We start from the raw sequence: 16,605 nt of genomic DNA on the forward strand, positions 1-16,605 counted from the left end.
GCATAATACACCAACCTGTGACAATACACTTCCACTGGAGGTGGCACATGTTACCTGCTCAGCTCACTCTGCACAGACACAAATTCAAGGGTCAGACTCCCTCGCATCCACTGAGAGTCACAGCTTATGTGCTGTGGAAGACAGCACTCAGCTTCTGTTTGTAACCTGCTGCCTGACATCTCCCTGGGTGCTCCTTGGCTCCTGAGCTGTGAGAGAAGGGGAATAATTGCTCCCATGGTTGTACAGACCACATTAGCACTGGTGGACTGCTTCTCCTCCAGACCCAGAGCTGCTCGCTGAGACTATCCCACACTCAGCTCTGCTGATAAACCTGCACCAGCTGCAATTAACCACGTGATGCTTCCCAGATGTATTCCAAACACATGCAAACTCCCACACATCCAGGCGTGTTGGTGTCTGCTTCCAGAGAGAGGGACAGTTAAGGCTTTAAAACTGTTTTGGAAAGAAGCAGGAGGTCTCCTGTCTCCTGTGGCCATCTGGGTGCCGACTGCGGAGATATCGGCCCGTGACTCAGTGTGCAAACCCCAACGGTCCTGGGAGGCCAAAATACACCAAGAAGCATGAAAAAAGGGCAGTTTTCCAGTTGTCCAGTACAGGAAAGCACAGCACACACAAGTCTCCCCCAGTACTTCACAGTCAACATGAAGAAATCTGGGCTGCTGTATCTGAGTTCCCAGGGCCGTGGGCCAAATCAAACTCAATAACCAGTCACAAAACTTCCACTGAAACCCAGACCTGGATAATTTGGTCATCTAGAAGAAAAGATTAAAGGGGACATTTACAGGAAAAACATCTGTTTATCCTAAAAACCCAGGTGTCTGTCAACTCAGATACACACAGTCAAATGCAGGTCCAGCATCATATGAACATGGAGCAATGGAAATAAATGTAATTATAAATCATCTCCCAATCCTGTCTCCAACCTGCCCTCGCTATCACTGCTGAAGATGTCTCACAGCTGTTCAGGACAGAGATAAGGTACATGCTGGCTGGTGGCCAGAGGCCATCATGCTCTGTGAGCCAGTGGCATGACATCTATGCTCACCCTAAAAAGCATTCAAGTGTCCCTTGAGCCTCAGGCATAACACTCAGAGTTATTCTGTGAGAGGAAATGCTCCAACGGGTACAACACAGGATACCTGCTCCTGTAAAGGCTCACCCACTCCTCACAGTGCCTTCCCACAACCAGATGTTCCAAGTAACCAAAGCCTGACTCACTACTCAAACCCTGTGTGCAGTTCTAGGCCCCTGGAGCGTGTCCAGAGAAGGGAATGGAGCTGGGGAAGGATCTGGAGCACAGGTGTGATGAGGGAGCTGTGGGGGGACCTTCTCGCTCTCCACACCTCCCTGACAGGAGCATGTAGCCAGTAAAGGGTCGGTCTGTTCTCTCAGGTAACAAGTCACAGCACGAGAGGAAGCAGCCTCAAGTTGTGCCACAGGAAGTGTAGGTTCGATATTCGGAAAAATTTCTTCATGGAAAAGGTTGTCCAGCCCTGGCACAGCTGTCCAGGACAGTGGGGGAGTCCCCATCCCTGGAGGGTTTTAACAGCCATGTAAATGTGGCACCTGGGGACATGGGGCAGTGGAGGCCTTGGCAGTGCTGGGGAATGGTTGGACTTGAGGATCTCAGAGGGCTTTTCCAACCCAAACAATTCTGTAATTCTGTGTCAGAGTACAGAAACAAAGGGGAGGCTGTGGGTGTGCAGCAGGGTGTACAGCCACCAGCCCTGCCCTGACCAGGAGCACAGAGCAGCCCTCTTGCTGCTCTGCCTGACCAGGCTCACAAATCACCCAGACAACCCTAAGCAGCAGCTTCCTGCAATTACAAGCAGCAGAACACATGTGCCAATTAGCTGCACACCAATATCCTCTTTGGCCCTTGATCTAGGCCAGATCTCAGCCCTGGGGTGCAGCAGAGCCAGGCTGCTTCATCTGAGATCCTGGAGACTGGATGGAGTATCCCCTGGCTGCAGGCCAGGAGGGCTCTCCCCTCCCTCTCCTTTTCCTCACCTCTCCATCTCCTCCCTTCCCTTCTGCACAGGGACAGCAGCTCCCATCTCTCCTGGGTGCCTGTGCTGGGTGGGAGATCTCAGCCTGAGACACACACACATGTGTGTGGTGTACACAAGAGAGTAGCAATGTCTCTTCCTGTCCTACACAAACTTCCAGGCTGCCAAAAAATCTGAATTCCATACTAGCCGAGGGCAGCACCTGGGGCCTGGGAAACCTCTGGGATTCTGAGAGAGGCTAGGCAGAAGGACCAGGCTCTCCTCAACAAGCAGCTCCAGGGTTCTCACACTTCTTTTCCCGTTTACCAGGAAACCTGTTTTCCTCCTACAGTCCCAGACCTTGTCCCTGACAATGGCTGCAGCCAGTGGTCAGTGACAGGGCACTGCTGCTCACAAACCATCCAGGGAGCCTTTGAGTGGCTCCCAGAGGTCTGGCCACAGGAGGAACACACCTCCTGGGGACTGGTCACACCTTGGGCCTGAGAAACCGGTTCATTTGTTACCACCTCGGGGAATGTGATGCTGCCAGACACTCCTGAAAGGTGCCACAGCACCACCCAAACAGGGCAGGCACAGCCAACTGTGACAAGAGGCCTGTTGCCATGGGCTGGAGCTCTGGAGATGCTCCACTCCCTATCAGATATGCCTTTGGTCACCCAACCACTCACCTCCCTGACTTCCTTGGCTGGGCAGGGCTCTCTCCCATGCTCCTTGTGGGAGACAAGCCCCTGGAGATCTCGTGGCTCAGGCTGAGGGGCACACAAGGGCTGTTTGTTCAGAGACAGATCCCCACAAATGAGCCTCTGCAGGGTCTGGCCCAGAGGGGTACGTTCATACCTGCTGCACAGCACGGCCTCAAACTTCGTCCTCTCTCGGCACAAGGATCTGCAACCCACCTCCCACTTCACAAGTAACAGTGCTCCCCGCCCCTCCACACCTGCTCTGGATCTGAGACAGCAAGGTGAGCACCCCACAGGAGCAGGGAGCAGCCAGCCTCGCTGCTTTATCCCAGGAACGAGTGACGAGGCACAGCTGGTGGAGAGGACGAGCCCCTCCTCTCCCCATGTGCTGGCAGAGCTTCCTGCCTTCCCAGCCCTTGGCACGCTGTGTTCTCACGTGGCTCTGAACCCTGCTCACCTGTTGACTTCCAAAACGTCGTTGATCCTTGCAGCTTCCAGCAGAGCATCCTCTGAAATGCAAGAAGAAGAGAAAGGGGGTTGGCACAGAGACACACAAATGGACATCCTACCCCGGAATGTGCAGGGGCTGAGCTCACAGCTCTCACCCAGTGAGCACGGGGCTATTCCTGCGTGCAGGTTACCCCCAAGCCCCTTGCCCCAACACCTGGCAAACAGGGGGCTGTGGGGTGCACTGTCACCCCAGCCTCTCACAGCCTGAGACAGAGGTTTCCACAGCAGGGCCAGCGAGTTCCCACCACAGGCTCAGAAGGACATCTCCTGGCTAGAGAGGGGAAGGGCAGCACCCAGCTCTAGGAGACGGGAAAAGGCATGATTTGGGGAGGGAGGGACCTTAAAGCTCATCTTGTTCCAGCCCCCCTGCCACGGGCAGGGACACCTTCCACTAGCCCACGTTGCTCCAAGCCCCATCCAGCCTGGCTTTGAATATTTCCAGGGATGGGACAGCCACAGCTTCTCTGGGCAACCTGTGCTGGAGCCTCACCACCTTCAAAGGGAATTATTTCCTCCCAATACCTCATCTAACCCTGCCCTATGACAGTGGGAAGCCATTCCCCCTTGTCCTGTCCCTCCAGGCCCTTGCCCAAAGTCTCTCTCCAGCTCTCCTGTAGCCTTTTAGGCACCGAAGCACGAAGGATAACCCCTCCCCTAGAAGCTCCCCAGGTCAGCGCCAGCAGGCAGGCTCCGTGCCGGGCAGGGCCCCGCACGGCCCCAGCAGCGATAGTCACCCTTGGACAGGCGGTCCCGCAGGTAGCAGTAGGCCAGCGCGGCGATGAGGGCGGGCAGCCCCGCTGCCGGGGGGCAGCTCCCGGCTCCGCTCTGACGCCCGCCGGGGTCTCCCGCGATGCAGCAGCCCTGCTCCGCATCCCCGGGACGCGGCGTCGGCTCCCCGAGGGATGGCGGCACGAGGTTGGGCGGCGGCACCGGCACGGAGCGGCTGGGGTTGGCCGGGCCGGGGGAGGGCGGCCGGGGGAGCCGCAGGGGGGCCGGGCCCGGGGCAGGGCGCTGTGCTGCGGGGGGCCCCGCCGGGCCGGGCGCGCTGGCTCCGGGGCAGCCCCCCGGGCCGGGCCCCGCTGCCGGGGGTCGCCGCCCCGCTGCCCCCTCCGGCCCCCTGCAGGCCGCGACCCGCCATTGCAGCCTCTGCCCCGGCGGCCGCGCGAGCTCGCGGCGCCCCCTGGCGGCCAAAGCCTGGAGCAGCCGCGGCCTGGTCCCCTCGGCCGCAGCCACCGCCGCCGCCGCCGCGGCATAGGCCGCCCGTGACGGTGACAGCCACGGCCGCGCCCGGAGGAGCCGCGCCAGCCCCTGCGGCTGCGGGCGGAGCGCCAGAGAGGTCAGCATGGTCCCCCCGCTGCCCGCGCCGCGCGGCGCCGCCCGCACCTTACCCCCCCTCCCCCCAGCCGCTGGAGCCGGCGGATCAAGATGGCGGCCGCCGGCGCTCCGGTGCGGCGCCGTGGGCGGCGCGCAAGGCATGCCGGGAGATGTAGTCTCCAACAGCGGACTACAACCCCCGGGGGGCGCCGCGGCGCGGCCCGCCCGCCCGAGGCATGCCGGGGAAGTGGCGTCAGCGACGGGAGCGGGGCAGCGGCCGGCGGGGCCCGGCAGGGGGCGCTGCGCTCCGGGGGCGGGGCCGGGCGCGCTCTCGCGGACATGCGCGCTCACGATGGCAGGTGCGCGCTCACGATGGCAGGTGCGCGCTCACGATGGCAGGTGCGCGCTCACGGGCACGCGCTCGGAAGGGACCCGCAGGGATCATCGGGGCCAACCCTTGGCCCGGGATTTGCCGCCGGCTGTTCCTATCCCACCCCCAGGACCCCGTTTCCCCCCACTCCTTCCATTATCCCAGCAGCCGCTTGCCCGGTTTGCCATTCCACCTTCACCCCAGGGCTTCCACGGGCTCCCCCACAGGCGCCGTGTCCTGGGCTAAACTGGGCTGCTGAGAAGGTACGTTTTAGGGAGAAAAATAAAACCAAGGAGGTCATTAAAAGAAAAAAAAATGTTTTTTTTTTCTTTGAGAAGAATTGGGCTTGTTGCTCAAATTATTGAATCCCTGATTTAACTGCACACTGCTGGAAGATGCAGGATGGTGGAGCAAGGATAAGGATTGGGAGTGGAGAGAAGGGATGGGGTTTAGGGGAGCCGGGGTGTATGGAAAGACCCTGAAGTTGGAGGGGTGTCAGAAATGGGCATTTCTGCACCCCGACTGGCGTCAGCAGGGCAACAGTTGTCACAGGCAGCCCAGTGCTCCCAGTTCCCCAGCTGAGTTCCCCCAGCTCCATCAGCCAAGTGCTCCCAGTTCCCCAGCCCAGTTCCCCCAGCCTGACTGCTGGCTCCCTTAAGCCCAGTTCCCCAGTCCACTTCTTCCAGCTCCAACAGCCCAGTTCCCCCAGTTCCCCAGCCCCACTCCCCTCCCCAGCCCATCTCCCTGGCTCCTGCAGCCCAGTTACCCCGTTCCCCCAGTCCATCCCCCCCATCCCGTCCATGCCGTGCTGGCTGGGATGTGGGTGCTCCTGCTGGCAGCTGGGAGGGGCTGCGGGGTGACAGCATCCACCTTCCCACTTCCCTGGGAACAGGGTAGGAACACCTCAGATTTCCACAGTGGAGCTGCCTGGAAGGGCAGGGAGAGGAGGACGAGGGGAGAGAGTCCCCCTGCAACAGCCACAGCACCCTGTCCTCTGCCCTGCCTGTCCCCAGCCTCGCCATCACCCAGTGGGGTTGGCAGCAGGGTTTCCAGTTCCAGTGGGACAGGACGCCAGATGCTCCCTTGGCTCCTTTCCCCAGGTGAAGGAGCAGTGGTGTGGCACGGTGAGCCCAGCGATGCCAGGTCTCTGTGTCCCCATGGGTGCTGAGCATGGTGACACCTCTGCACCCCCCTTCTCCTCCGGTTACTGCATCCTGGGAAAGGCCTCACCCTGGGTAAAGGGCTCGGTGCCAACCACCTTCCTGCTGCCGGCACGGGCTTGGCTTTGCCAGTCTGGGCACGTGACACACTGCTTCGTCATCTTTTACACAGTTATTCATGGGAGCTGGGAGAGAATTCCTTGGTGTTCCCAAGCAGAGGGAAAGATATCCTGAGTCTGCAGCATTTTCAGAGCTGGATGGGAAGCCTGAGCTCTTCCAAAAATAACATCCTAGTCAGCACTGCCAGTGGCAGCATGCCCACCTGCCACGGCACCGTGGGGATGCCACAGCAGGGCCCGGCACTGGCACAAAGGATGGACAGTGCTCATGGGCTGCATGGGACAGGGCACGGGACCACAGTGACAGCGTCACAGCAGAGCTGCCTGGAGAGGGGCTGCGGGTCTCTCCTGCACCCGTGTCCCCTTCTGCCCCACATGGAATCATGGCATCGTTTGGGTTGGTAAAGCCCTCTGAGAACATCGAGTCCAATCACTCCCCCAGCACTGCCAAGGCCACCACTACCCCATGTCCCCAAGTGCCCCATGCCACGTTTGTTAAATCCCTCCAGGGACGGGGACTCCCTCACCGCCCTGGGCAGCTGTGCCAGGGCTGGCCAACCCTTTCTGGGAAGAAATTTTCCCAAATACCCAACCTAAACCTTCCCTGGTGCACAGTACAGGTGTCCCTGTCCACATCTGTGTCCTCCAGCTGCTCCCGGTCGCCCCCTCCCCGGGCTGCCCTTCCACCCTGCTCCCGGTTCCCCCCTCCCGGTGCTCCCGGTCCCCCGCTGGCTGCCCCGGCCCGGTGCTCCCGGTCTCCTCCCCGACATTCCCGGTTTCCCCCCGGCTCCTCCTCCCTGGTTCTCCCGGTGTCCCTCCCATCATCCCCCCCCTCCACGATCCCCCCGGCTCCTCCCTCCCGGTGCTCCCGGTCCCCGCTCTGCTCCCCCAGGATCGCCGCCGGTTCCCCTCCCTGCCGGGTCCCCCCGGTCCCCTCCCGTGCCCCCGCCCCGTCCCGCCCCGTCCCGCCCCCCCGGTCCCATCGCGCCCCGCGCACGGCGATGCCGCCGTAGGGGCGGGCGCCTCCCGCGGCACCGGCACCGGCACCGGCGGGGCGGGGGCGTCCTGGGGCCATGTCGGGGCACGACAGCGGCATGTCGGGGCGCGACAGCGTGCAGATCCCCGACGACCGGGACTTCGGGGCGTTCCGGGCGCAGTGCGAGTCGGAGCGCGGCTGGAGCCTCACCTACAGCAAGGGCGGGGTGGCGGTCTGGGTGCAGCTGCTGGAGCCCGAGCGCGCCCTCCACAAGATCAAGGTGAGACCTCCCGCCCGGCACCCCCTGGGACACGGGGAGACACCCCCCCCGCCTCGGCACCCCCCGGGACCGCGGTACCCGGCGGCGCGGGGGGAGCGCGGGGACCCCGCGGGGCACCTGGGCAACGGGGACCCTGGGGTGATGCTGCACTTTGGACTTGGAAGGGGGCTAGCAGGGACCCCACAGCGAGCAGGGACCCCACAGCGACTGGGGACCCCATAGTGAGTGGGAACTCGGGGGTGAAGCACCACCCGGGGGACCCAAGGGGATAATGTGCCCCCTCGAGTGATGCAGCACCCTGGGGCGAGCAGGGACTTGGCCGAGCTGGCCCCTGATGGCAAACAGGGACCTCAGGACAGGTGAGGTCCCAGGGGTAAGCTGGCACCCCGGGACAGGTAGAGACTTTGGGGGTGAGTGGGGACCCCAGAATAAGCACAGCCCCAGGGCTGAGCTGGCACTGTGGGATGAGCAGGCACAAGTAGGGACCTCTGGGAACAAGGAGGCTGCAGAGGGGTGACTGGGGACTCACACAGGGACAAACAGGGACCGTCAGGGTGCGGGACCATGGGTCCCGGGTGCTGCCTGTCCCCACTTTACCCGTAGGAACCCACCCCCAGAGTTTGCTGCGCCCCAGGGCTGGGCTGGGGGACTCCTTGGAGCCTGTGGCCACCAGCCCACTGTCACTGGGGTTGTCCCCATTGTCCATCCCCTCGCCCAGGGCTCCTGTGTCCCCCTATGTCCCCACTGTGTCCCCAGCGGGTCCCTTCCCCCTTGGTGGTGGTGTGCTGGCACAGGCTGGTCCGTGCTCATCCTGGCTCATCCCTCTGGCAAAGCAGGGACACCAGGAATCCAAGGGACAACTTGGGACAGGAGCAGTGTCCGAATGGTGTTGCCGGTGGCCACGGGCCACCATGTCATGCTTGAGCCTCTGGCTGGTGTCCTTGTCCCTTTGACACCTCCGTGAGGCTGTCCTGGTGTGGTGTTGGCACGGCCCTCCCCGCGGCGCCGAGCCCGGGTGGTGGTGGCGGCGGTGACGGTGGTGGTGCGGCCTGCTCAGACTGCTCAGGCTTCTCAGACTGCTCAGACTGCTCAGACTGCTCACACAGCTCACTCTGCTCACTCTGCTCACACTGCTCAGACTGCTCACACTGCTCACTCTGCTCACTCTGCTCACTCTGCTCACTCTGCTCACACTGCTCAGACTGCTCACACTGCTCAGACTGCTCATGCTGCTCAGACTGCTCACACTGCTCACACAGCTCACACTGCTCACTCTGCTCACTCTGCTCACTCTGCTCACTCTGCTCAGACTGCTCACACTGCTCACACAGCTCACACTGCTCACTCTGCTCAGACTGCTCAGACTGCTCACACAGCTCACACTGCTCAGACTGCTCAGACTGCTCATGCTGCTCACACTGCTCATGCTGCTCACACAGCTCAGACTGCTCACACTGTTCACACTGCTCAGACTGCTCATGCTGCTCACACTGCTCAGACTGCTCATGCTGCTCACACTGCTCACACTGCTCACACTGCTCAGGCTGCTCACACTGTTCACACTGTTCACACTGGTCACACTGGTCACACTGCTCACACTGGTCACACTGCTCAGACTACTCACACTGCTCAGACTGCTCACTCTGCTCACTCAGCTCACATTGCTCACTCTGCTCACTCTGCTCACACTGCTCACACTGCTCACACTGCTCACACTGCTCACACTGCTCACACAGCTCAGACTGCTCACGCTGCTCACGCTGCTCACACTGCTCACACTGCTCACACAGCTCACACTGCTCACACTGCTCACACAGTTCACACTGCTCAGACAGCTCAGACTGCTCACACAGCTCACACAGCTCACACAGCTCACACTGCTCACAATGCTCACACAGCTCCTGCTGCTCACACTGCTCCTGCAGCTCCTGCTGCTCACACTGCTCACACTGCTCACACAGCTCACACTGCTCACACAGCTCAGACTGCTCACACTGCTCACACTGCTCACACAGCTCACACTGCTCACGCTGCTCACACAGCTCACACTGCTCCTGCTGCTCCTGCTGCTCACACTGCTCACACAGCTCACACAGCTCAGACTGCTCACACTGCTCACACAGCTCACACTGCTCCTGCTGCTCACACTGCTCACACAGCTCACACTGCTCCTGCTGCTCACACGGCGCTCTGCAGCAGCCAGGCGAGCACTCGGCGCCGGCGGTGGCGCTGGCTGTGCCGGGATCTGTCCCTGGGGCACTGGCGCTGGCACTGGCTGTGCCGGGATCTGTCCCTGGGGCACTGGCGCTGGCACTGGCTGTGCCGGGATCTGTCCCTGGGGCACTGGCGCTGGCACTGGCTGTGCCGGGATCTGTCCCTGGGGCACTGGCGCTGGCACTGGCTGTGCCGGGATCTGTCCCTGGGGCACTGGCGCTGGCGCTGGCTGTGCCCGGTGCCGCCGCAGAGCCGCCGGGCTGCTCCCCCCGCAGCACATCGGAGGTGGTGGGGCTGCCGGTCCCTGCCGTGCCCTGATGGGAGTGGTGAACCCCGAGGAGGGGGGGTGGTCCCTGGGGTGTGGGACTCTCTGGTGCCGCTGTTGCCCTGCCCCACCCCCCCAGAGGGGACCCGTGGCTGGTGGGACGTGGAGCGTCCGTGGTGTCTGGGCATGGGCATGGCTCTGTAGGGTAGTGCATCCTGACTCCCCACTGCTCCCCCCACCAAACCCCCCGTGCTCCCCAGCCCTGCTGCTTGCTCTTGGGGTTGCTGCATCCCAAAACATCTCCCAGTGGGATTGAGGTGACGCTCGGGTGTGTCCCCTGCCCATCCCACAATCCTGGTGTGCCACGTCGGCGCGGCAGGGACCCAGCCCACTCCAGGATGTCCTGGCACAGCTGTTCCTGCCATGGCACCAGGAGCTGTCCCTTGCCTGCAGGGGTCCCTGAGCCAGGTCCTGCCCCTTTCCACACCCTTCTGGCTGCATCCTGCTTGGAAAGATCCTGCTGGGTGTTCATGTGTTGATGCCATGCGTGTGCCACTGGGTATTGGGGACCTTGGGGGGGGGTAACAGTCCTTTTCCCCACCCTGTGGCCCCCAGCAGCACCTGGACCCACCATCCTACCCAGGATGGGATGCTCCTGCTGGACTTTGATGGGATGGGCACACGTGGCATTGCTGACGTGGCATGGTGAGGTGCAGCCAAGGGGTTTGCCCCCCATGCTGGGGGTCTCCGCGTGGGTACTGGGGGTTCTCCACAGCCCCCCAGGAGCTGATTTCTCCCTGGATTCCTGCTGGATTGCTCCTGGATTGCTCCTGGATTCCTGCTGGATTCCTTACAGATTACTCGCCTAATTAAGTGGAACCTGAAGGTCTTGCCCTGCTTTGAGGCTGCAGCCCCCCCTGCCCCTCCTCCCTCTTCCATTAGGGATGCAAGTCCCGTCTAACCTGTTTCCTGGAGTCTGGGAACAAGTTGGTGCCACGGCTGATTCATCACCGGGACATTCAATGGCCTCAGGGCTGGGATTTGGTGGCCTTGGGACTGGCTACATGTTGGGGGACCCCAGCCAGGACTCCCCATCCCACCCCTTGGGGATCTGAGTTCCCCCAGGGGAGATGGTGTCCCTACAAACCCTTGGGATGCAGTGGGAGGGTCTGGAGTGCTGGTGGAGCTCCCAGTGTGGCTGAGCCTGGGGACCCCCTTGGTGGCTGTAGCCCCCTCAGGCAGAGGGCTGGGTCTCCCCCTTGGATATTCTCCTGTTTCACAGTCTGATGCCCATTGGCTGCTGCCTCGGGCTGGCATAACCCCAGCCCTGGGGACTTCATTGCCCTTCCTCCTCCTCCTCCTCCCCCCCTCCTTCTCCCTTGCCCCGTCAGTCAATATTGACTCAGGGCTGGGACGTGCGTGTGGCTCTGGGCGCTTCCCTTCCCGAGGGGCACTGTCCCCTCTCCTGCTGCGACCCCCCTGGCACCCTGGGACATGAGTCACCTGAGGCAGGTCCTGCTCTACCAGCTGGACCAGGCTCACTGCTCTGCACTGGGAATAACCAGGAGCAGTGCAGAGCCTGCTCCCACATCCACCTGGACACGGTACCGGGCTGGCCTGGGTGCAGCTGGGAGCAGGGGCTCTCCAAACATGCCACCTGGGGGGCACTCCCTAAAATCACCCTGCAAGGGTGTCCCTGGCTGAGTTTTTGGGTCAGTGGAGGGGCTGGAGATGGGCTCTGTGGGGCAGGGTGGGTCTCTGGGATTGAGGATAAGCACTGTGGAGTTAGGGTTGAGTTCCATGGGGCAGGGATGGGTCTCTGGGGTTGAGGCTTGGGGACAGGCTCCATGTCCCTATCCCACTCAAGGGGCCACATGGGGATGTTCCCCATTGCTGGTTGTTGCTGTGCCCCTTCCCAGGTTGGTCAGCGAGTGCTAGGGTAGCAGCTCCACCCCTAAATCCTGAACCCCAGGGCCTGGGGGGCAGGAGGGGTTGGTGCCATCCCTGGGGATAACCAGGAGCCAGTGGCATCCCCAGGGACAGCCTCTGGCTGCTCTCCCTGCCCCACGCTCGGCTCCAGTGCCCTCGGCAGATGGCATCTCTGCTGCTCGCACCTTCTCCTTGTCTCCTCGCCTTCCCTGGATCTGGCTGCCATGGTTACAGAGCAGCTCCTGACCTCGGGTGGTGCTTCCCACTCTGCTCCCCCCACCTAGTGTGACCCATGCTGCCCCACAGCACCAGGCACAGCCCCACACACGGGCTCCCCCTGGCTCCCCCCTGCAGGGATGCAGCTCTGGGGGGAGCCCAGTGAGGAAGGGGATGGGGGGCAGGTGGGAAGGTGGCTCTCCAGAAGGGACCCCCAGACCCAGGGCTCAGCGCCACGCTGCCTCGAGGTGCTGCTGGCCCTGTGTGCCTGGGCTATGGGGTGCCTCTGGGTGGCAAACTGGGCCAGACGGGGCAGAGCTGCTTGTTGGGGTCCAGGTCTTCTTGGAGGGGGGTTGCATTGGGTTTTTTTGGGAATTTAAGAGGAGACTCTGCCACCCGGGGGTCCCCACAGCCACCTTCCCACCCGGGGGTCCCCACAGCCACCTTCCCACCCGGGGGTCCCCACGGGCACCCTTTCCCCCCAGGGCCCCCCGGGAGGTGTGTCACAGCCCCTGCCTTGCAGTGCAGGATGGAGTGCCGGGACGTGCCGGCGGAGACGCTCTACGACGTGCTGCACGACATCGAGTACCGCAGGAAATGGGACACCAACGTCATCGAGACCTTCGACATCGGCAGGCTGACGGCCAACTCTGACGTGGGCTACTACGCCTGTGAGGAGGGGCTGGGGGTCCCTGGGGAGGGCTGAGCCCCGGGGCTGCCACCACAGCACCCCTGGGTTTGGCACCCGGGGGATCTGTAGGGCCTGGCATGGCATGGATGAGCCCGAGTACCGGTCTGGGGGGATTTGGGGGGCAGGAGGGGACCCTGCACTAGGAGGGGGGTGTCTCACTTCTGGAGCCTGTGCTGTACCCAGGGAGGTGTCCCAAGCCCCTGAAGAACCGGGACGTGGTCACGCTCCGCTCCTGGCTGCCCATGGGCTCCGACTACATCATCATGAACTACTCTGTCAAGCACCCCGTGAGTTTAGGGGGGCACCAGTGCTCCTGTGGGGCTGGGCTGGGGCTGGGGCTCACTCAGAGCTGGCGGGCGGGTGGGTTGGAGGGGGTTGGGGGCTGCTGTGGGGGGTCATGACAGCCCTGCCTGTGACTGGTGCCTGCTGTACCTCCCCTGCCCTGCCACTGACTCGAGTGCCCCCGTTGTGCCCCACCACAGAAATACCCCCCCCGCAAGGACATGGTGCGAGCAGTCTCCATCCAGACGGGGTACCTGATCGAGGGCACGGGCGCCAAGAGCTGCACCATCACCTACCTGGCACAGGTGGACCCCAAAGGTAAGGGGGGGACCCCCTGTCTGTGCCCCAGGACTCAGTACCCCCCAGTCCTGCCCTGGTGTCCCTGGGGACAGTCTCGCAATGTGTGCCTGGGGGGGCTCAGTGGGGTCTTGGGGAATCTCATGGGGAGCTCAGTGGGGGCTCAGGGTGGGCTCAGTGGGGGCTTAATAGAAGTTCAGTTTGGGCTCAGTGGGGGCTCAGTGTGAGCTTGGGGAGGCTTAATGGGGGTTCAGGGTGGGACTCGGGGGGGCTCAGGGTGGGCTTGGAGGACCATCTCAGGTTGCAGAGGGAGCCAGATGCAGAGTGTGGAGCAATGCCAGGAGGAAGCGTTTTGGGCCTGTTTTTTTGAAATCCTTTATTCTGGGGGCTGAAGAGGTGCCCAAGATGCCAAAATTGCTGGTTTTGACCTCTGTGAGAGCAGAGAGCAGTTTGAGTTGGACCCTGTCCCCTGTCCCCTCTCCAGCTGTGTGTCCCCAGTGAGGGTGCCCGGGGGGTCCCGTATGTGCGAGGGTCTTGGCTTGGCACCCGGGGGGTGCTGGGGGTCCCACTCCCAGCCTCCCCCCTCCCTTCTCTCCAGGTTCTTTACCAAAGTGGGTGGTGAACAAATCCTCCCAGTTCCTGGCCCCCAAGGTGAGTTGGTTGCACTGGGGGGGGTGTCCAGTGTGGGGATAAGAGGTCCCTGTGCCCATCTCTCCCTTCCTCCCAGGCGATGAAGAAGATGTACAAGGCGTGCCTCAAGTACCCCGAGTGGAAGCAGAAGCACGACCCCCACTTCAAGCCCTGGCTGTTCCCCGAGCAGAGCCGGCTCCCGGCCCTGGCGCTCTCCGAGCTCTCCCTGCAGCACGCGGATTCCCTGGAAAACATCGACGAGAGCTCCCTGGCCGAGAGCAAGGAGGACCGTGGCGAGGGCAGCGACGAGGACAGCCTGACCTGATCCCCCTGGAGGCTCCTGTCCTTGTCCCTCCAGTGAGGACAGCCTGACCCGGCCCCCCGGGGGCTCCTTTCCCCGTCCCCCCACTCCCAACACAGTCCGTGTCCCTGTCCCGCACGCCCGTGCACGTGCACCCCCACTCTGGGCTCAGGGGGGCTCCCCACTGCTGGACCCCCGGCCAGGGATAGCGGGGACACACTGGGCCCCCCCAGGGTGGGAAGTTGGGGGTTGTCTGGTCACTTCAAAGCCCTCGAGGGACACCGGTGTTGTCCCCGTAGGTGGCAAAGCCAAAGTGCCCTTCAGCTTTTGGGGGGGGGCAGAGGAAAATGGGGGCCCTGTGCCTGCTCCCCAGCCCTGGGGACCCTCCCACTGCACTCCCCTTGGCCCCCCATCCCTGCTCCCTATCTCTTTTATGGCCCAACAAAACTGCCTTCATCCCATGGGACCCCCACCCCTAGCAGACCCCCGGGGCAGGGGTATGGGGGGCTTGGGGATCTGCCTGCACCCCTGGGCACACAGAGGGTTTGGGGGTGCTCCTGGCACTTCCTGGCATGCTGGGGAGGAGGGGCTTTGGGGTTTTGGGGCATCTCCAAGCATGTAGAGGGGGGGCTTCTAGGCTGCCGGCACCTCCAGCATGTTGGAGGGGACATTCGGGGTCTTGCAGCACCTTCAGGAATGCGGGGGGATTGGGGAGCTCATGGCACCTCCAGATGTGCTGTGGGGAGTGCTCTGGGGGCTCCTGGGACCTCCGTGCATGTTGTGGGGCCCTGGGGGGCTCCCGGCACCTCCCTGCGTGTTGGGGGGTCTCGTGGGCTCTCAGCATCTTCAGGGTGGTTTGTTGGGGGCTTCGGGGTAAGCTGGCACCTCCAGGTGTGCTGGGTGTCTCTGGGGGCTCCCAGCATCTTCAGGCATGTTGGGAGGACTTGGGGGGGCTCCTGGCACCTCCAGATGTTCTGGGGGTCTGTGGAGGATCCTACTCCCCCCTCTTTCCAGGATGGGAACCCCAAGCTCGGTGCCTGAACTCTTCCTCCACTGGAATTCGAGGCCTTGACTGGGGGTTTGGGAGCTGGTCCTTGGCCATGCTCCTGGCCCCCCCTTTTTCCGGGGGTGCACAGGGAGGAGGGAGATTTTGTACCTTGTACTGGAGCTGATTATTTAGGAATAAAACAATTAAATCCACCACGGGGGGAACTCGACCTCTGTCCTCTGGGAGCTGTCCCGGTCCCTGTAGTGGGCTCAGGCAGGGGGATCCCTGCTCATGGGGGATGCTGCTGGGACCCTTGGGAGTTGTGGGGACCCCTTGGGGGCTCTGGGTGGTGATGATGCCACCAGAGGGTGATGGAAAAACCCCTAAACCGAATTAGCGCCGGGCACTAATTAGGGATGAGGCTGCAGACCCCTGTAGTGGGTCGTCCCACAGCCCCAGGCAAACCAGTAACAGCAGTAGCAAACTGGGGCACAATCTCCCCCCCAAAAGCACCTCTGGGAGAGGAGACATGGGATGCTGAGCTTTGGGAGGCAGTGGGGGTACATCCTGGCTTCTCCAGGGGGACGGAGGGGTCTGGGAGTCTGTGAGATGTTGGGGTGCCCAGAGCACCGGGGTGGTCAGAGGGGATGATCCATCCCGAGGGACAGGCTAGCACTCCGAGGGGTCTGGGAGCCTGGAAGGTGTGGGGGTGCCTGGATCCCTGGAAGCACAGGTCAGAGGGGATGATCCACCCTGGGAACACCCCAGGGAACTGTGGGCCCTGTGTGGAGCCCTGGGACCCCTGTGTCCTCCTGGGGTGCACCCGTAGGCAAAGCTACTGGTGCACCCCACTGCTTCCCCCTGGGTGTGCTGGGAGCCCCAACACCTCAGCAGATCCCAACCCCTCTCTGCACCCCGGTGGGGATGGTGGGTTCTGGGGTCTAGTGTGTGCCATTCCCTGTGCCTCTGTGTCTCTGTCACCCTTGGGGCCAGGGTGGGCACCGGGTTGGGCACCGGGGACTCGCTTCCCATTTCTCCTGTTAATTTCCACCTGCTGTGCCTCCTCCCCTGCTCCCCCCCCCCCCTCCCGGCACCAATCCCAATTAAAAATAGCACCACCCAATTAAAAAGGGACCCAGCTGCCACCCCCCCCCCCGGCAGGGCGAGAATGGAGCCGAACTGGAGCCAGGACACAGCACGGCAGCTCAAGAGCCTCGGGGACACATGGGGGGTAGGTGAGGGGGTAAAGTACCTCCTGGGGGGAGTTAGGTCCGCTGGCTCTGGGAGGTGCAGCTGGAGACCCAGAGCTGGGGGACTGGAGAGAGGAGATGGCTCCATAGGGAAGCAGAGGAT

At 62.6% G+C, this 16,605-nt stretch overlaps 2 protein-coding genes across 2 annotated transcripts in view; one reads left to right on the plus strand and one right to left on the minus strand.

The window, feature by feature from the left end:
* Nucleotides 1–4,711, minus strand: part of CLPB (ClpB family mitochondrial disaggregase) — a 52,709-nt gene extending 47,998 nt beyond the window's left edge. The window contains exons 1-2 of the mRNA XM_064642457.1: nucleotides 3,955–4,711; nucleotides 3,168–3,219 (exon numbers count right to left, since the gene is read on the minus strand). Of these exons, the coding sequence (XP_064498527.1) occupies nucleotides 3,168–3,219; nucleotides 3,955–4,696 (794 nt within the window). The 5' untranslated portion in view covers nucleotides 4,697–4,711. The remainder of the gene's footprint in view (nucleotides 1–3,167; nucleotides 3,220–3,954) is intronic.
* A 2,451-nt stretch (nucleotides 4,712–7,162) lies between these two features.
* STARD10 (StAR related lipid transfer domain containing 10) lies at nucleotides 7,163–15,465 on the plus strand. Its single transcript, XM_064642541.1, has 6 exons — nucleotides 7,163–7,439; nucleotides 12,587–12,734; nucleotides 12,938–13,041; nucleotides 13,237–13,354; nucleotides 13,932–13,984; nucleotides 14,061–15,465. Exons 1-6 carry the CDS (start codon nucleotides 7,257–7,259, stop codon nucleotides 14,286–14,288), a joined length of 834 nt encoding a protein of 277 aa, XP_064498611.1. The 5' UTR covers nucleotides 7,163–7,256; the 3' UTR covers nucleotides 14,289–15,465.
* The last annotated feature ends 1,140 nt before the right edge of the window (nucleotides 15,466–16,605 follow it).

The sequence above is a fragment of the Pseudopipra pipra genome, chromosome 2, assembly GCF_036250125.1.
Source record: "Pseudopipra pipra isolate bDixPip1 chromosome 2, bDixPip1.hap1, whole genome shotgun sequence".
NCBI lineage: Eukaryota > Metazoa > Chordata > Aves > Passeriformes > Pipridae > Pseudopipra > Pseudopipra pipra.